Here is a 19,416-nt window from a genome sequence, read left to right on the forward strand (position 1 = left end):
AAAGAATAGTTATATGGTTCAGTCTTAACTCTGAAAGCCCTCCCTTAGTGAAGAAGGTTGTAGTCCCAGAGTTTACTTTGGATCACATGTACCAGAGTAATCCTGTTCAGAGTAAGGCAGAGCTTGAACACTAACAGTTACTCTTTCCAGAGGGGTAAAATGTGGGGGAAGACAGAGGAGGAACTTGTCTTTCCTCGGAGAGCGTTAGCAAATATGGTTGCGGACATCAGCATCTAGCTATAAATCAGTTCTTGCTAGGAAAGTACCCCACCCTTTCCAGGCTCTGGAAATGAATGTTTCCTGGAAAATGTACATGTGTGTGTTTAAGGTTGTTGTGCCTTCTTTCCAGCTGTGGAATCCAAAGAAATTGCATTTCATCTCTGGTTTCACTTCTGGCAAGAAAGAAACTCCTGAATGACAGAAACGTGATATTTTGAACTTCAGCAAAAAAGAGGAGAAGTAACCCCTCAGTCCTCCAGTTTGGCATTGTTTCAGTATTAGTTGGTGCTGGTGGCTCTGTTCTTGCAAAGCCAGATAGATACAGCAGTGAATGAAGCCTAGGAAGTAACAAATCTTAGCCTGCTGACATTGCTTTTAGCTCTCGTTATTTACCAAATTCCCCTTTACACAATATCTTGAGTAGTGCCATAAACAGAAATTTATGTTTGCAGTTTTGTCTTAACCTCTTGTACAAAGAAAGTATAACTTGTATGTCAGCTTCCTACTGCTGGATTTTCCATAACTCTCAGTGGTGTGCTGGTATTTCCCATCTGGAGTACTCTCTTCTAGATTTTTTGCAACTCTGCAAGTCTTTAGTCATGACAGTGTGACAGCATTAGCTGCACTTGGCTCAATGAACTTCAGAGAGTATTGGCTTTAGAAGAGCACATGAGCTGGCTTGTTTTATGCAGAGATGGGTTTCTTCAGAGAACTGGAAAGGTTTCAAACCCTGGCTGAAATTCTTACCTCACTTGCTTGTTCCTTCTTTCCAAGGCCTCTGTTGTAGCAACTGTCTGCCCATCCCTGCAGGACGACAGACAATCTGAAGTTACTTTGCCTTTAGAGTGTCCCCTGTACCAAGACCTCTGCACCAAGGTCTTGTGAGGGAGAGAGGGAAGGAAAGAGGGGGAGGGGTTGAGAGTTTGAGTGCTGCTACTAGCTTCTCAAAATGTACAGTTTGCCATGGCACCAAGAAAGGCTCAGAGAACTATTTTTTGTTACTGAGCAGAGTACAAGAAGTGGATGCCATGCCTTACTCTAGATACTCTTCTTCGTACTCTTCATCCCCCTTCAGACTGGCTTGGCATTGCTGGGGTCTCCAGCAATACCACTGCTGCCACAGAAGAGGGGTTTTATACCTTTTTGCTATCTTCTCTGTTGCATTAAGTTCTCAGGAGGGGGAAGAAGGGGGGAAGAATTGCTTTCCACCTTGAGTCCCAGTAAACGGATGAGGCTGCTCTAGGAAAGAAGACTGTGTCTGCTTTGGAATTCTTGATAACAATGTGGGGTTTTTTTCCCATTTGACTTGAATATTGGCATCTTCTCCAACCACTGGGTACCTGCTTAATCCATTTGTTGGCAACCAGAAGATCCTCTGTTGTCAAGGTTCTTTTTTTCTTTTTTTCCCCACTTTTGAGAGGGATCTGTGGATTAAAGATTTGCACATCAACAAAAGCTAAAAGCTACATCATAAGAACGTCAAGTGCAGTTTTCCTTCTGGGAACATGGAAGATACTGAGTAGTCACCCCAGTGTGTTGAGAAGGCATTCATTTGCTCCTATCATAGGAGAGGGTTTTCTTATCATTTCATGTTTGAAAAGCCACTCACTGTTAGTTTCTGCAGAAAATAATTGTTGACATTAAAACAGGGCATTGAACTGGCACCAGCCCTTCATACTCTGGGTTTGAGGGGAGCAAGGAGGGAAAGGAAATGAGAAAAGGAGGAAGTTCAGAGTAGAAGTAGCTGCAGTCAAACCAAACAGGCACTTCAGCACATCCCAGCCATTCATATGGGATGTTGCTTTTTCCCTTGCCTCCTACCTATGCTTCACTTTCCAGCTAGAATATCTGGTAAATGACTGAGGGTAATGCTGATCTCAGGGCCTGGCTCTGTCTATGCAGGCAAAGAAATAGGAAAGATTGAACTAAAATTCTTGGTGGTTCTTTCACCAGCAATTGATTTGTCTTTCAGGAAAAAGCTGTCCAACTTCTTACACACGCAGAACTGGAAAGGTGCCTATAACTATGTTGCCAAGCAATACATAGAAAGTGTGGGCAGGGATGTGTATTTTGAGGATGTCCGACTTCAGATGGAAGCAAAACTCTGGGGAGAAGAGTACAACCGGCACAAGCCACCTAAACAGGTACATTCAAAGATCTTGTTAAGCAAAAAGTGCAGTCTTGTTCTCCTGTTAGATTAGCTTTCAAATTAATTTAGAGGGAATTACTTGTTCACATTCCATTTAATTTAGTTGCTTAGATAGGTTGTCCTGCCCTACTGTGTTTTCCATTAAATGATAGCTGATTTTTAACAAAGTAAATGCAGAAATTGCTTTATATTTCCAGAATTAGGGCCTGTGTGTTTGTGACTGTTCTCAACTGTTGATTGAAGACCAAAATAAAACAGTGTTTGTATTGCTCTTGTTGATATTTGCCCAGCTGCTTTTGAGATAACCAGAGATGTAACAGAATTTATTGCCAGCAATAGTCTTAGCAAGCACTTAACTGTTAGTGTTCCAGGAAAGTAGATGCTTCAATCTTGTAAACCTATCTAAACACCTAACTAGCACTGATTTTTAAGAAGAGCTGGAAACCTGAATAAGTTTATGAAGCTATTCAAATACAGATTTCTGAGGAGTGGTTGAGAATTTTCCAAAAAATGAAGGAACTGCAGCTTTGTTTCCTTTAAGTGTCTCAGTGATGATACCAGCATATTTTGTTAAGTAAAAAGTGTTAAGACATATGAAACTCCTGGGTGGGTGGAATATCAGACTAGGCTCAGGGTATCAAGAGAAGTTCCCATCCTCTGCACTAGGGATGTGCATAAACACATAAGATTCAGGAAGAGGTGGTTCTACTGCTTTGCTGGCTGTATTTCTGGTTCTGGGGTCCATCCTAAACATTTTGTACAGCCAGCATAGTTTTGTGCTTTTCCATGCTGATAAGTTGGATAGCTGCTGGTCAAAGCTGGCCATTGCATCCTGGACAAAAACACCTCCTGCAGAAAGCAGCTTGTTAAAATACAAGAAAATGAAGTGCAGGGATGAAGGACTGCAACTGTCATTCGCTCCCAGCTACTGTCCTTCAATCCCAGCTAGTAGCTCCTCTTTGTTGGGTGTTTCCACAGTATGTATCAATGAAACTGTCATGTCCCTTTAATCTGCAGCTGGTACTGAATGCCTGCATGTTAACTATGACTTCAAATGAGTGGAAAATGCGGCTTGTAGGAAGGGTGCTGTACATGCACTGTGGTGTCTTGGTTCCTGCTCTTGGTTCTACCACAGACTGTGTGTGACATGACAGGATGCTTGGGTCAAGTCGTATGCCTCAGTGTGCAGGCCTTAACAATTTAATAGCCAAAATGAGTGCTTCTGGATATGTGGACTATGTGCATTGCCTCCCATATGAGGATTAGTTAATAACTACCTGTCTCACAACAGCAAGGTGAGGTATAAAGTGAAGTGCACAGAGAGGAATCTAGAAATCTAGAAGTTTTAAATGCCATGTGAGGGAAAAGATGTAAGCAAAGTGAGAATTGTGATGGTTTCTCCTTCAGGAATGTGTCTGGGAGAGCGAGGAGGTGATGCAGGATGCAGAAATACCTGAATGGTAGATGTCTTCAGTCCTCCTCTGAAAAGGCATTTCTTCAAGTTCTGCAGTAGTTAACTGTATGTTTTGCTCTCTGGGTATAGGCTCTTTGCAGTGTACTCTGAAGGTACCCACAAAAATAAAATAGAAAGCCAACACTTACTAAGAATATTTCAGAGGGATTTGTTGCAGAAGTGAGCTGCTTTGAAGTGACTGTTTTTAATTTATGAAATTCCTCCAATAACCTAAGAAGCACGCGACTCTTCCCACACCCCCTTGCTAAACAAACAGATCTTTGCAATTGTTCAGCTTCTTTCATTGAGGAAATTTTCACAGCTGGCAGATTCACACACACTTTGATCTGAAGACAGTATTCTGTTAGTTATTGTTTTTCTTCTTTCACTCCCCAGGTGGATATAGTACAGACCTGTATTATTGAAATGAAGAACAGACCTGGAAAGCCTCTCTTTCATCTGGAACATTATATTGAGGGCAAATACATCAAATACAACTCAAATTCTGGATTTGTGCGAGATGATAACATTCGTCTTACTCCGCAGGTGAGGCTTTATTTAATGCTTTCCATAGAGTCTACTGCAGGGAATTTCTTGGCTCTATCCAGAGGTCTTGCATTACTGCCAAGAAGGGAAACTGCATGCTTTCCAGTACAATGCCAAATTAATTTCTCTTTTTGCGGTATGTCTGCCCCTTTTTTGGGGCCTGCTCTTTCAAGCGCTGAGTGCTTTTTTATTGCATTTCAGTGTCTGTTGATTTTAGTTGAGTTGAACATGGTTAATACTCTTTGGAAACTTAATCCCTTTGACTAATTATAATTGCAGGCATTGACATATTTCAAACTCTCTTCAAATTAAGCCGGGGAGAGACACCTCTCGTACTATGTACTAAATAGTCTTCTGGTGCCTCAGGTAATATACAAAAGGAGGTGGCAGATATCCAATTCATGTAAATAAAAAAATCTAGTCCGTTTGCATATAAGAATCTGTTTGGGTTTTTTTTCAGCTACAAGCTCTGAATAGGGGAATCTGAGATTGCATATAGAAATACAAGTGGAGATATCAAGTGATTCCTGGATCTTGTAAAAGAACTTTTAAATACTGGCAAAAAATGCAAAGTGATCAGTGTAGCAAAGGAATGTTTTACTGGGGCTTGAGGGTTTTGTTCTTTTCATCCCCCCCCCCCCCCCCCCATTTTTAAGGTATTTGTCTTGATGCTTAATGTAAGCAGAGGGTTTATATGTTCTAGGCTGTCTTTTGTACACTAAATCAGTGCTGTGCTTTCACAGGTTAGGAACAAAATGTTCTATGAGATTTGCTGCAGTTAAAATGTTTGTCTATCACCACCAGTCACCTCCCCCAGGCCTGGCAGTGTTTTTTTGGAGACCTTCCCAGAAGATTCCTCATGTCTGAGCTGTATGCCAAAGAGAAGGGCTTTTTATACCTGATTCTTGAAACGTTGCATATAAAGAGCACAAATGTACATTTCTGTATATCATTATCGGATATATGAATGTAGAGCCAGATCAGCTGTTCAGGGGCACCTCCCAGAAGGCATAGTAAGAGAAGGAGAATTTTTGGGGATGCCTACTTCCCCTCCCCCACCCCCAAAATGTGTCAGAGCTTTGCCTGTTGGCAGAAGGAAGCAGTGTCCCAGGGCTGCAGAGCTTGGAGATCCATAGGCACAGCCAGGATGTTTATGCAGAAGTTATTCTGCACTGGCTTCAGAGCTGACTGTTGTTACTTCTGCAGGGCATCTCCCCACTTCTTAAGGTGAAGACTGTAGTGGAAAGCAGAATCTCCAGTACAGGAAGGAAGAATAAAAGCAGTCTCCTCTCTCCTGCTGCTTTTCACCCTACCTCTTTTAGCCCATCTCTGAGTGGGGGCAGGTTGGAGGAGCGATCTGCTGCCTGCTTTTAGTCTCTGATTGCTTTCATCATGATGTTTATACCAGTTACTTTTGACCGACAGGGTTATCAGGCTTCTTTGTGCATTTATAAGGGATTAATATGTGTTGCTGTTTTCAGTAGATCAAGGAAGAGTCTTCTCAGATATCTTCTATGGTTCTTCCCAGGCCTTTAGTCACTTCACCTTTGAGCGCTCAGGACACCAACTCATTATTGTTGATATCCAGGGAGTTGGAGATCTTTACACGGACCCTCAGATCCACACAGAGAACGGCACAGATTTTGGAGATGGCAACCTAGGTAAAATCAGTGATCCTGTTTCACATGCTAATGGATGCTTATTTTCCTTTCCCAGCTGAGTAGCCACTACACTGAGTGAGCAGGCACGTTCCAGAGGGGTCTTGCAAACAGCTGGGGAGGTTGTGTTGTAAGGAGTCCTTGAACAGGGCAACCGTCATGCAATGGCAGATTTAAAATGAGAGCTGATCTTGGCTTGTGTCTCGTGGCCTACTCTTAAACCAAACAAGTCAAGAAATTAAGTAACTTCCTACAGTGTGAGAGCAATAATCATGGCCTTTAATTCCCTTGCCACATTACAGGAATGGATACAGGTGAATGTGGAGAGATAAGCTTTGCATATTTTTAAAGCTCCAAGTGTCCAGACATGAAGTTGTTCATAGGACACATGAAGTTTTGTAAGCAGGATCAAATTTAGGCATGTTTCTCAATGATGCAAATTAATTTATTATTATTATCCTGTGCATACATAGCTTTTGAAGATTTTTGCAGACTTTCTTTCCTTCTCCCTGCAAGAGAGTGAAAAGCCCTTACAGGTGCTAAAATAAAATGGAAGTGGGTTGAGCTGTGTGTGCTACAAAGCACTTTCTCTCTTTCTTTTTCTTTTGACTTTTTAGAAAATGCTTTGGGACTTCTAGTTTTAATAAGTAAACCATCATATAAACTTTGAGCAAACGCTTTCTTCACTTTTTATTTCATTACCGTAGGTGTTCGAGGCATGGCCTTGTTCTTTCATTCTCATCTCTGCAATAAGATTTGCAAAAGCATGGGGCTTGCACCATTTGATCTTTCATCCAAAGAGAAGGATGCCTTGGATTGTAATAAAAAACTGCTTGTAAGTGCTTAATGAAAAAAAGTGTAACTAAGCAGTATAGCTGGTTTATTCTAACTTTAAAAGCCCTGTAAATAAAACTGAAGTATGCTGTTTACATGGCAAATAGGACCACCTTAATCACTAATGTTGCAGTTTAACATACAGCAGTTTAAAGCTGACTTACCCATACTTGTCTCTGAATTAATGCTGTAGCTTTAATTAATAGGGAACCTTGTAACACATATATATTTAGGATCAAGTATATCTTTGAATGCTGAAATCATTAGTAAGTATCATATCTTACAAAGCTAATTTGGGGAGAAAAAAAGAATAGAACCGCTCGTCTTTAACTGATCTCAGTTTCAACTGATATTAGTGGGAATGGGACTTGATGAAACACTTTGAATGAAATTCAGTCATAAACAGAACTCTCTCTGACTTTAACAGTGCCAGGACTTGATATTTTGTTGGGGTGTAGAACCTTTTGAAACAAATAGTTATGTATGCATGTGTGTGTTTATAACCCCCTGTTCTGTAGAGGAGTCCTAATAAACATTCATGTTGGCTTATGTAGCATGCTTAGAATACAGAGAAGCATTATTCATGGGACTTACTTGTTAATTTGCCAAGGAATCTGCTCAAACAATTCTCCGTGGCACAGAGGAAAAATGTGGCAGCAGCCGGGTGAGAACAGTCTCTGGTAGTCGGCCTCCTCTGCTTTTCCGCCTGTCTGAAAACTCTGGGGATGAAAGCATGAGCGATGTAGCCTTTGACTCTCTACCCTGCTCTCCGTCCTCAGCAACTCCTCACAGCCAAAAGATGGACATGCTTAGTGAGTGAGCCTCATACATAACTTCCCTGGGGGTTCCTGAACATTTGACAGTGACTTGTTTTAGTTTGTTTGTTCAGGATACTTGTCTCTAGCATTCCTCTTTGAGCAGAAATAAAACTAAAAGTACTTCCGTGTAGATAATTAATGCACAGATGCTTCTGTGAAAAAACTGCAGTAAAATGATGGTATGTAGAGCTTTTTCCTCAAGCATGTTATCCTTACAATAAGCAAATATTTTTCTTCCTAGATTGGCCTGTGTTCAATGAAGTAGATAACTTCGTTCACAAAGATTATGATGAGCTTGATAACCAAAGGGTGAGTGTCTTTCCAACAGAAAATGAGATTGCAGTTCCTTAATTAATGTGTTTTTAAAGGATTGCCTGCCTGAGGGCAGTCAGTGAAAGCACATAAAGGTGCTCTGCCTGCTTTCGTTGCTGCAGGTCACAGTACCTAAAAAAGGAAGAACATTTTATTTTAAAATAGTATTCTTCTCTCTCTCCCCCCCCCCCCCCCCTTCAGAAATTTACTTGCATCTGGTGTATTTTAACAGATAGATAATTTAAGTGTGTGTCTGTTTCCCTGCCTGCATGTTCTGTCTTTGGCACTTGTGCCAACTGCTGTGGTATGAAAGCTAAACAGAATCCCTGTTGATTAGGTCTCTGCAAATACTGGTACTGTGGGAAGTTAGAGAACCTCACTTGAGGAGACTGCAATAAGCTTGCAATGGGAATTTTCCAACACTAGGGCCTTAGTACCACGGGCTGTCAGTTACTGTTCTATCTTTTAACTGGCTACCACTGAAAACTGTATTAAGTGGACTCTTGGTTTGATAAAGTATGCGAGTCCTTGGCTTTTTTTTTTTTGTTTTGGTAATGTATCTAGGAGAGAACACAGACTTGGACAGTACCTTCTGGGTCATTAAGTCCTGTTCTGTTTGTCAGAGGTAGCACAACATACAATCATTTTCATATATCCATCCAACATATCTCACTGAACCATCAGAAGGTTTTCTCTGGGAAATGTCAAGCTGAGATCTTACAAAGGGTAGTGCTAATGCTGTGATGTTTTGTTCTTATCTTCTGTAGGATTTTGAAAATGGTGGAGACAGTGGATATCCCAGTGAAAAGAGAAGTGAGCTCGAAGATCTGGATCATAAAGAGAGGGTAAGAATCTGACTGTATTTAGCAGAGTTGGGCCTGTTCATGCTTGAACTGTTTCCATAGAAGAATCTTTTTTTTTTAATCCATCTTGATCTAGACTTTTCAAGCAGAGGAAACAGTTGGAAAGAAATTCCCACATGTTGCAAAATTACTTACTCATCTTGGGAATGTTAATGACACTTTTATAGGAAAAAGACTGTTTGTAACAAGGAGCTTAATTTCAAACATTATATTTGATTGCATATTATTGTGGAGTTTTTTTAAGTATTCTGTATTGCATTTGAGAAATGCAGCCAGCTTCTTATCATATGGAATCTATGAATATGATCTACTTTCAGACTCTTTTACCCTCTCTACTTTCTACGACAGTATAGCTTGAGATACCACAGAACTTAATGTTGTTGTCAGTTAATAATATGCAACTTTAGAATTCCTGTGGCTTAGTTGGTTACTCCTTTAAAATACAAACTTTTAAATAAATGCTTTTTGACCTGAAGATCTTAACTAGATATTTAATTAGAAGATAGGAGAGAGAATACTACTTCTAAAGATACCACTCTTTTTTGTCACCTTTGAATTTATCATGGGATATCTAGTTTACAGGATTAAAGCCTCGGTGTGCCATATTCCTTACCATTTCAGTATGTTTCTTTTTATATTGTGATATCACTGAGAGACAAGGATCCAGCGGAAAACTACTTTGGTCATTGACACTATTAATTTTGCTGGAAAGGAATTGTCTAGAGGTATAACTGGCACACATCAGTTGCTGCAAATTAAATGATGCAAATCTTTACATTAACGTAGGGCCATTCAAACAACAACCGAAGACATGAATCTGATGAAGACAGTTTGGGAAGCTCTGCAAGGGTAAATAAAGCAGAAATGTTCATAGACGATGAGTTTGCAAATCTGCTTGTCCTTTGTTCTACTCATCTGCCATCTAACTTCACATCACTAAATCAGATGTCAGTTTTCCTTCCTTCTGAGCTACAGAATGTGTTTATTAATATTAACTTACCACTCTCTGTTGTTTCCTTTTTTTTTTGGTCTTTATTTTCCAGTTAAAGAAGTACCGTTACAAACTAATTGTCACCTCTGTAACTGATGCCTGATATAAATTAGTAATTATGCATGGGGTTTCTCACTTTAAAAAAAAAAATTTTAGTTCTATGGATTTTATTTTTTTTTTCCTGCCTAACTAGATTATATTTCCTTCCTGCACTTCATTTTTGGAATTGCGTCCTGTACATGGTTGGGTGATTTTTTTTTTTATTTTTATTTTTTTTAAATCATGCCATGTTTGAAATAAGTAGCTCGCTCCACTATGTATCTAACTGAGCTAGGGAAGACCAGACCTTCTATATTTTTACAAAATATAGCTTCTGTGATAACTAGTTTCTGTGGCTATAAACTTAAACAAATAACTCTATTCTGCAAGGAAAGAAAAAACAGCTTTGACAACAATGAATAATTTAATTAGATACGCTTTTCAGAATTTCCTTGTAATGATTATATATTGCTGTTTCAGGAAACTGAAACAGCTTTAACAGACTGAAGTTCTGTGCCAGTAACCTTCCCTGTTGTGTTTCCCCTGTGTACCTCAAAAGGCTTTCATTTTGGTAGGATTGTTGTCAGCTACTGTTTCCCATCCACTCATTATGTTGAAAAGCTATTTGTGTTGCACGTCCTGAGAAACACCAATGCATGTATCTGCCTATCATGTTCTGCATAGTTACTTTCCATTTTTCTAGAGTTGTAGAATGAAAACAGCATTTAAAATGTTTTGAACTGAAATTCTGACCAGAAAAGTATGGGTTTAATTTTTTTGTGCATGGATAACCTCAGTGCTTGCAGTGTGACTATTCATGTGCTCATTTTTATAAGTACTTTTTTTCTGATTCAGAACTTAAAGATAATGCTTTGCTTTGCTGCTGTCATTTATGGAAGATATTTGATGTTGGGATTAGAAATAGAAGGCTTTACTCTGTTTCTTTAATGAAGAATAATAACCATTTATTCAGCTACTAACATTACTATTGAAAGCTGTGTCTTAATTTACAGTATTTACTAATAAGTAATAATATTAACGGAGGTTTTGATTTCTGGATGATAATCCATATGAATAACATGCAAATTTTAATTTTGGATAGAAATAACAGTATATTCCGTATTTCAGATCAGTGTGGAGAAATGGAATCTCTACAACTCTTCCAGAGTCCATATCCATAGACCGTCCTGTGTTGCCCAAGAAATTCAGAGGCTCAATGCACTAGAACTTGAAAAGAAAATTGGGAAGTCAGTCCTTGGGAAGGTAGGATGGGTCTAGTATTGCTGTTCTTTCCAACTGGAAGGAAACATCTTGTATTTATTACTTAGAGGTGTTGCCCTGCATGAGTTATTTGTGCAGGTGAAAATACATAATGTCTATAGCTTTCTGTCACCTAATCATATTTTATAAGGGACATCTAAGCTCAGGAACCCATGAATTCCATCTGGTTTTAGATTTGCAATATCTGGTCTCCTTTGGGAAGGACCCTGCTGTTGGTTTGTCTGCCTTTCCAGAGGCATCGCACAACAAAGACAGAGTGGGATAGATATGGTGTGCCTGACCCACATATACCTTGGAAATCAGCAAGGTTGGGCTCCTGAAAAATGGTAGGATGGACCAACTCTTTTTACTCTAGCCTGTTGTCCCACACAATATAAATGTGAATTAAATTTGGGTTTATGTATGTGCTTAAGCCTACACTCAAAACACATGGTGTAGATCTTCCTGAACATGCTGAGAGCCTCAGATGTTCTCAAACCTTTCGGTTTGAGAAGGAACCTGGCTTTCCCTTGGGGAGGGGAGGAAAAAACACCCTCAAAATCCCATGGCATGTTTGGAATGAAATCCTGCCCCCACTGGCAATAAAGGCTTCAGTGGTATGAGGATTTTACCCTGGTTAACCTTGATTTTCTGTGCCTCAGGTTAACTCTTCTCCTGTGAGGGCCCTTGCTGTACATGAAAGTCTGTGACCTGTGGTCACTGCCGTTTGCCCTGCTGGCTGCCATGTTAGGCAGTTGCAGGCTGGGTGCCTTTAACTACGACTCCCTCCTAAAGGTCTCCAAGGCCCCAGCAGGTATGCTGGGACATGCCCTTAAGGACCTGGTGCTCTGGTGTGGCAACCTGCTGGGATACTGCTTAGGGCATATGGATGTGGGAAGATGTTGTGGCAGCTGCTGTCTTGCTGAATTAGGTCTTTTATCTCTAGTAGTCAAGTTTATAAAGCTGTATGTGTCTAAGCTTACAGAACTGGAGAGGCAGCTGCACTATGTATAATCATCACTTTTTGCCTGTTTAATCTGTTCAGGCACAAGTCAGGCTCCAGATTTGTGTGTTATCAAACTAGTCCTCTGCTTAGTCACAGAGGTACACAATTAGCTTTAAGTAGTCACCTCGGAGAGGTATTTTTGTGCCTAAGTAAAGTATGGGCACAGGACTTCTGAAGAATCAGATCTATACTTAATACTTGTGTCTCTTTCCTGTACAACTGTATTCTAGGTTCATTTGGCCATGGTTCGCTATCATGAAGCTGGGCGTTTCTGTGAGAAAGACAAGGAATGGGATCAGGAGTCAGCCCTGTTTCACCTGGAGCATGCTGCAGACTGTGGGGAGCTGGAAGCCATTGTTGGGTTAGGACTCATGTGCTCTCAGCTGCCACATCATATTCTTTCTGAGGTCTCTCTGGAGGTAAACAGAAAGATGAAAGAAAATGCAAAAATGCAGAATTGTGGTCCACTGTAAAAATAACATAAGAATAGCAGGAAATGGAGACAAAACAGTAACCATGGTTAGGTGTTCTATATCCTCTTCAGAGAGAATTAGATGATTTGTAATTAAGGACTTGGACAAAGCAGAAAAAAATGCTGCTTCTTCCTGGGTTTGTGAGCAAATTAACTGCATACCTTTTGGGAAGTTTTTGAAGTGATCTTTATTCTTCAGCTTCTTAGTTTCTTGTGGCTGGGCCTGTTTCTCAGACTTACTAAACACTTGCAGCCATTACTGACTTGGAGAAACTGCATTTAGTGTTAGAGGAAGGAAGAAGGGATGGTTTTACTTAGAAACATGCATTTTAAAGGTTTTGTTTGTTTTACTAGGACACCAAGGAGAACAGAAATAAAGGATTTGATTACTTGCTGAGAGCAGCAGAAGCTGGAGACCGGCCTTCCATGATTTTGGTAGCAAGAGCATATGATACAGGTGTAAATCTTGGTTCAGACAGGTACTGTGCATGACTGAGTAACTTAACTTGGTGGTACTCCACTGGGAGGGGGGAGGAGCAGGGGGAGAAGCAATTGCTGCATGTCTTCCATTCACTTAAAGAGCTGTTATGTCATAAGTAATGCTATGAAGTAATGGAGTTACTTCAAACTTATCCAGGTGTGAATAAAAGCAGGGTTTAGGCCATGATATATCAGCACAGAAAGAAAGTCAGAGATCACTTCTGCTGTTGGACACCTGCATGTGTGTGGAATCCACCTGCATGTTGAGTTTAGCCATCATGCTGAGGTTGCCCTATGATAGCCAGGTTGTTTTTTGCTCTGAAGTTTGTGACAAAACTCCCCTTGACTTCACAGGGAGTTGCATACTTGAAAATCCTGGGATCAGTGGGAAAAAATGAACACAAGAGTTCTTTCGGAGGCGTAGTACCATAAAAATAAGTGAAAAGTATTTACAACTGCCATGTCTCCTCCTTAGTGATTTTTTGAAAGCACAGGTTTTTTTAAAAGTGGTGGTGTTTTTCTAATAAAGCTATGAAAGAAGCTGTAGAACAGGAGAAAGAGGTGAAGTCCCAAATCAATGTAGACAAGATGCAGTCAGATGAGTCAAGTATTTGTCACAGTTATAGTCTTTCACTGCTCATAATAAAAATAGGAATGGACATTTCACAGGAACATAGTCTTAATGCTGAGGATGTTACTTGTAATTAAGGATGTTTTTAAGTTTTAAGAAGTTTAAAAATGCTTTTACCTCAGTAAGTCTCTCTTAATTTGGCCAGCACTCCTATCTTGATAGGAGGGATAGGAGCAGCATTGTGACTAAGAACTAGATTTTGATTTGCCAAAAGGCTACGCAGTATATTGGTTTGATTTTGATTATTTATATTTAGCATTTTAGATGAGTTCTTAAAAGTGGACAAATACTAATTTCCTTAAGTACCAAATATAACAGGTAATGATAGTGATTTTGCTGCTTTTGTATTGTAGCATGTCTTTGTTATTTACATAAGTTTTCTGTTTTGCACAACAGTGAAACTCTTGGCAATGGTGAAATTTAAAACAACATTAAACTTCTCATTGAAGTGCACTGAGCATTCTCAATATGAAAATCATTGGGTTTAAAGTATTTATGAAAGAAGACTCTCGGCAACTTCAGATTGTTTCTATATCAGTTATCTTCACAAATATAAATGCCAGACCAAACCCATACAACTGGTAATGAAGTTCAGACTCTGGAGTTCAGCAAGACATTTCAGTCTGATATTTTCTCCTCTGTCATTACTGCATAAAGTGACCCCAGCCTCATCTTGATATAGTGACCTGATGCTGCAGTGCAGAGTTAGTGAGCCTTCATGAGAACATTTGCTCTCTTGGAGAGCATCAAGGCTCTGAAAACCTAGTGCAAAAGTGAATTCTGAATCTCTGATGCAAAGTACATTTGTTTCCTAAGGTAACCATCTTCAAAAATTATTTTTGACTTCAGAGTACAGGATTGGAAGGAGGCGCTGTACTGGTACAATGCTGCACTGAACATGACAGACTATGATGAGGGAGGTGAATATGATGGCACTCAGGACGAGCCCCGATACCTGCTCCTGGCCAGGGAAGCAGAGATGTTAATGACGGGAGGGTTCCGCCTGAAGAAGGATCCACAGAGATCAGGTGAAGCCTCATTTTATTTCTGTAATCAGTAATCCTGCTTTTCCTTCCCTTTTCCCCCAGCATGTAGCCCAAAAATACATTTACTGCTTCAGCTGTATGAAGCATACAGAGGGTCAGTACCCTCAGATTTGTGGATGAAGCTGTAACGATGCTGGGTGATACAAGGCTGGAAACGGTGAAATAAGAGATCTTGCCAGTGACGGGTAGTGGGTGGTGCCAGGTCCAGTCCTGTGACACATTGAGTCACTAGCAAGCAACCTTCGCTCCTCGTGAGGCCACTGAAGTACAGGTTGCTACTTGTATTTTGAGTTACACCCATGACTCCCAGGCCCTACACAATATTGTCTTAGTTGTCGTGTAATCTACATGTCACGCATCTAAGTCCTAGAGTCGTATTGGGGGATCCTACAGGCTGGTCATACTTCCAATCCTTCTAAATACATTGAAGAGTCATCAGCACCCTGTCATAACTTCCAACTTAAAAAGTAAAAGCCAGATTCCCAGCTGATGTAACTCTCCTGACACTATCAAAATACACCCATATATCTAGCCCTGTAGTTTGACCTCAGTTTCTCTTTTTTGTCCTTTAATTGCTTTAGGAAAGAGAGGCATTTTTTCTTCACGCTGTCAACATAACTGATATTATTTCCTGCTCTAGGTGAGCTGTACACAGAAGCAGCAGAAGCAGCAATGGAAGCCATGAGAGGCAGACTGGCAAATCAGTACTACCAAAAAGCAGAAGAGGCTTGGGCAATGATGGAAGAATGACACCACAATTAAGCAGTTCTTGTATATAATTTTTTTTATAGACTTGCTGCATTTGCAGCTAAAAAGATATATTTTTATGTGGTGTTACCAGTTTCTTTTTTTTGTATTTTAGTTTTCTAATTTTTTTTTGAGGGGAGAAATCCAAATGCAAGTGGTATGTAGGGTGCCATAGCGTATTTCTGCTAGTGTTTTAAAGCTGTAATACAGACACACTTGACATTTTGTATTTTTTTAACTGTTAGAATGGAGGGTCTAGGGTTTTTTTGATGAAAAATGAAGCTAATGTTTGTTTAGGTTTCGTATGTCCTGGTTTTACACAGAAAATGATCAGTGTGTTTACATTTTCCTTCTCCTCCCCACATACAGAAAAACATTTTCCTAAATTCTCAACATTTCTTCATTATTTTTGGTGTATCTCACCAAATTTTCATGTGAATGTAAATTTTCAATTTAAGCATGCAGCTACTCATCTTAATAAGTAGTCCCATTCTATTATGCTGGTGTTGTTGGGCCAACAACACCAACAGAATAACTTCTGTTATTCTTCTCAAACAAATTCCGGATAGAATCCTTACAGTTTGGGGAGGTACAGGGAAGATGCTTCACATTGGCAGTGAGGATATTCGGGGTGGAAGATGTTTTATTCATTACCAACATTGCATATTTTATCATCAGAAAATCACTGATGTTCCTGATGAGGTGAGGCATCCAGCAACCTCTCTCATTTTCAGATTTTGCACCATATCATAACCTAGTTGTATAAAAGTCTACTGATCTTAATATGATATTTGTCCAATGATGTACAGTAGCAAGGTCTGTAATATATGGGTAACTTGAAGTTATTTTTACAGTGACATCTCAATTCTCAGTGAAGCTAGATCGTATCACTTAAAATGAGAGTACACTTTCCACCATTTCCAGAGGAATGTTTGAAAAGGTTAGAGGATGTTGATTCGCTTATTTCTATGTATAGAAAATAATTTATCTGGTTTAAATAGCTTTTAAAATAGTGTTTTATCTGCAAATGGTTTCAAACGCCAGTTAGAGAAAACTGCTGGTTAAAAAGAAAAAAACAGTATTATCCCAAACACTTGAATGTCTGTGTCCTGTTTGCATAGTCCTAACCAGTAATGGGAGGACAAATACATAACGGTGGTTGAATTATCATTGCATAAAGTTTCTTCCAAATCCAGTATTTTATTCCAAAGCTGCTGTGACATCTATACAGATAGTACAGAAGCTGTTCCTATTTCTTGGTCATGATTAACAGTCATTCTGCAGAAGATTAAGATGGAAGCTTTTCCCTTCTTGGCTTTACAGTCTCCTGAGGGTGTAAATTGATATGGGTAGGGGGCAGCCCCTGTGAAGTGCTGAATGACCTGTAATGCTCACCAGCCTCACTTCAACCAAGCTTTTAAAAGCATGCTTAAAACTAAGCAGGCTACTAGATTATTCAGTTGATTTCATTGGGACTTCTTGCATGCATAGCCAAGTAATGTTAATTTCTTGTAAAATGTAGAAACCACTCAAGGAACAGGTATCAGTTCTTCCTTTCTTGTGTGAGTGCCTGTCACTGGGCTCCAAAGTTGTGCTCCCCATTAACTCTCTTAATGACAAGTGGATCTTGAATTACTGTTTAAACAGTATCCAAGCATGATGTTAGTTAACAACTGCCACTGTCTGAAAGAGGTGATATCCTGGTAGTTAAGGAAGTGAGATGGGAAGATTTGAATCCTTTCTAGGAGAGAAGGAAGAGGCGTCCTCGGATGTTGTACTTCTGAGTGGGTGCTGTAACGACCAGACAGTTGCAGCCGTGAGTAACCTTGCAATACATAGCCACATCTTCCTGTATAATGCAGGGGCGGGGGTGTGGGGAAAATAGTGCTCATGGCCTTTTTGTTTTATTGTGAGAGTGAAGGTGAAGCTTTTCACCCATTAATGGAGGAATGTCTAATTTCTAGATCTCAGTTGGGCTTAGACATATACAAAGCTAAGTACTGAAATAACCAAATTTTTGGACCTAATATTTTTGACCCAATACGGTGAAATAAAACCGGAGTTTGTAGGATCGCAAGTTGTTTTTTTTTTTTAAGTGCCTATCCGAAGTTCTGCTTTACATGCCTAAAGCCTCTTTTGGATGTGGCCTTTTTGCTCATTCAGTTCATAGCATTAAAATATCAGCTCTCAATGAAAGGGGAATGTGCCTTTCACCTCTGAAGACAGCTGAATAGTCGGAGTGTTTTGTGCAGAACTGATATAGTGTAGGCACTATAACAAATTCAGGCAAAAGTTTGTTTTCCTCGGAAGGTGTTGATGCCAAGTCTTTGAGATTTTCCTTGAGAAGGAAGCATGTGTAACACCACCACCAACCGTGTAGGGAGGAGAGGAGATTGAACGTGCCTGTCCAAAATGTGTACGTAAAGGACGTAGAGTGTAATTATTGACACTTTTTGGTGTAGTTTGATTTGCTAAATTCAGGAGTTGCTGAAGTTGCTGACAGTTCTCGTAGATCTGGTATGTAAATGTGCACACAGCTCAGTGAAAAAAATTATGATTAATTCTTCATTTGCAAATGCTACTTTTTTAGTGATGTAGACTACCTTCTGTCCTAAGGTGGTGGTATATTATTTTGCTATACAATAAATAGGAGTGTCAATAATTTGAAAATGGAAATTGTTTACAGAAATATGCACAACTTATTCTATGACATTCTTTTGAATAGAAAACTATATATTTGACAGACTTTTGGAATGATATTGCTATATGCTGTATTTTTAATCTATTCACAATGAATAAATAAAAATCTGTATTTTTTAAAAATGTGATAATAAATCTGAGGATCAGTCTGCCAGAATTTACCCAGGTTCAGTGTTTCCCACTGTCAGTGGGAATATTGCTTGGATAAGGACAGTGAGATGGAAGCCTTTGTTTGTATGTCAGACATGGAAATACTGATTGTCTGCATCACTTAGTCCTCTCATTCACTTTGGTTTCATTCTGGCTGGTCAATAAAGTTCTTTTTGTCACTTTTCTCAGTAGAGTTTCGGTCATTGCATGTGGGGGTTTGCTTTTGTTTTTTTCTTTATAATTTGCCAAAGTTCAATCCTACTACTGCAAGCTTCCAGAAATCCTCTGTGGTATTTTTATTATTCCATCCCTGATTTCATTCACTTTCAGTAACTAACTGGGAGGAAATAACTAGATAGGTACCAATCAAATCTGTTTTCCTCAAGAAAACTAAATGTGCTATTTTATTTGCATTCGATTGCACATGCAGTGTTGGTAACTAATATGGGATAAGATGTAAGGACTGAAGCGCTCATTTGCAGGACTACTACAGAGGCATCTTTATCCCTTCAGTCCTTGCTTAGTCCAGAGAAAAGCATGGAAATACTTGGCCTCTATGATTTGAGGTGAGAGAGGTTTCTGTAATGGCTACAAGTATCTAATGATACACTGTCATCTTCAGTATGACTTATTCCCCTTCCTGTTAAAGAATAAACTGTCTGATACTAGCCCTTTTAAACTGTTAAAAATTGAGCTTACTGTTGCTTTTTCATTGCTTTATTTAGACAGGTATAACTTATTATACCTGTATAGTTTAAATGATATAAAAATGTTCTCTAGCAAAGGCACTGTGAAATAGAATCTCATAACAAAAAAGCCCTAGCAGGGCCTCTTCACTCCGCTGTAGTGTCACTAAGATGAAAAATGGTGAAATTTGGCATTGCAAGTCTTTAGCTGCTGTCACTGAGAGCTGGAGTGTTTGGCAAGTGTAACAGAGGAAGTGGGGATAGCATCCATCAGAAAGCATGGAGACAGCCAACACTTACAGCTTATAAAGTATAAATAATATTGCCTGTTTCTTAATTGCTAGTCTGTGGGACTG

General features: G+C 39.5%; 1 protein-coding gene across 3 annotated transcripts in view; it reads left to right on the forward strand.

Annotated features, from left to right (window-relative positions):
* EEF2K (eukaryotic elongation factor 2 kinase) overlaps positions 1-18,562 on the forward strand; it is a 33,670-nt gene extending 15,108 nt beyond the window's left edge. For all 3 annotated transcript variants that reach the window (XM_049791137.1, XM_049791139.1, XM_049791138.1), the window contains 13 exons: positions 2,192-2,363; positions 4,218-4,367; positions 5,896-6,028; positions 6,733-6,860; positions 7,470-7,671; positions 7,919-7,986; positions 8,757-8,834; positions 9,639-9,701; positions 11,011-11,145; positions 12,379-12,567; positions 12,975-13,099; positions 14,581-14,759; positions 15,418-18,562. In XM_049791137.1, coding sequence (XP_049647094.1) covers positions 2,192-2,363; positions 4,218-4,367; positions 5,896-6,028; positions 6,733-6,860; positions 7,470-7,671; positions 7,919-7,986; positions 8,757-8,834; positions 9,639-9,701; positions 11,011-11,145; positions 12,379-12,567; positions 12,975-13,099; positions 14,581-14,759; positions 15,418-15,527 — 1,732 coding nt within the window. In that variant the 3' untranslated portion in view covers positions 15,528-18,562. The remainder of the gene's footprint in view (positions 1-2,191; positions 2,364-4,217; positions 4,368-5,895; positions 6,029-6,732; positions 6,861-7,469; positions 7,672-7,918; positions 7,987-8,756; positions 8,835-9,638; positions 9,702-11,010; positions 11,146-12,378; positions 12,568-12,974; positions 13,100-14,580; positions 14,760-15,417) is intronic.
* The last annotated feature ends 854 nt before the right edge of the window (positions 18,563-19,416 follow it).

The sequence above is a fragment of the Accipiter gentilis genome, chromosome 33, assembly GCF_929443795.1.
Source record: "Accipiter gentilis chromosome 33, bAccGen1.1, whole genome shotgun sequence".
Taxonomy (NCBI): domain Eukaryota; kingdom Metazoa; phylum Chordata; class Aves; order Accipitriformes; family Accipitridae; genus Astur; species Astur gentilis.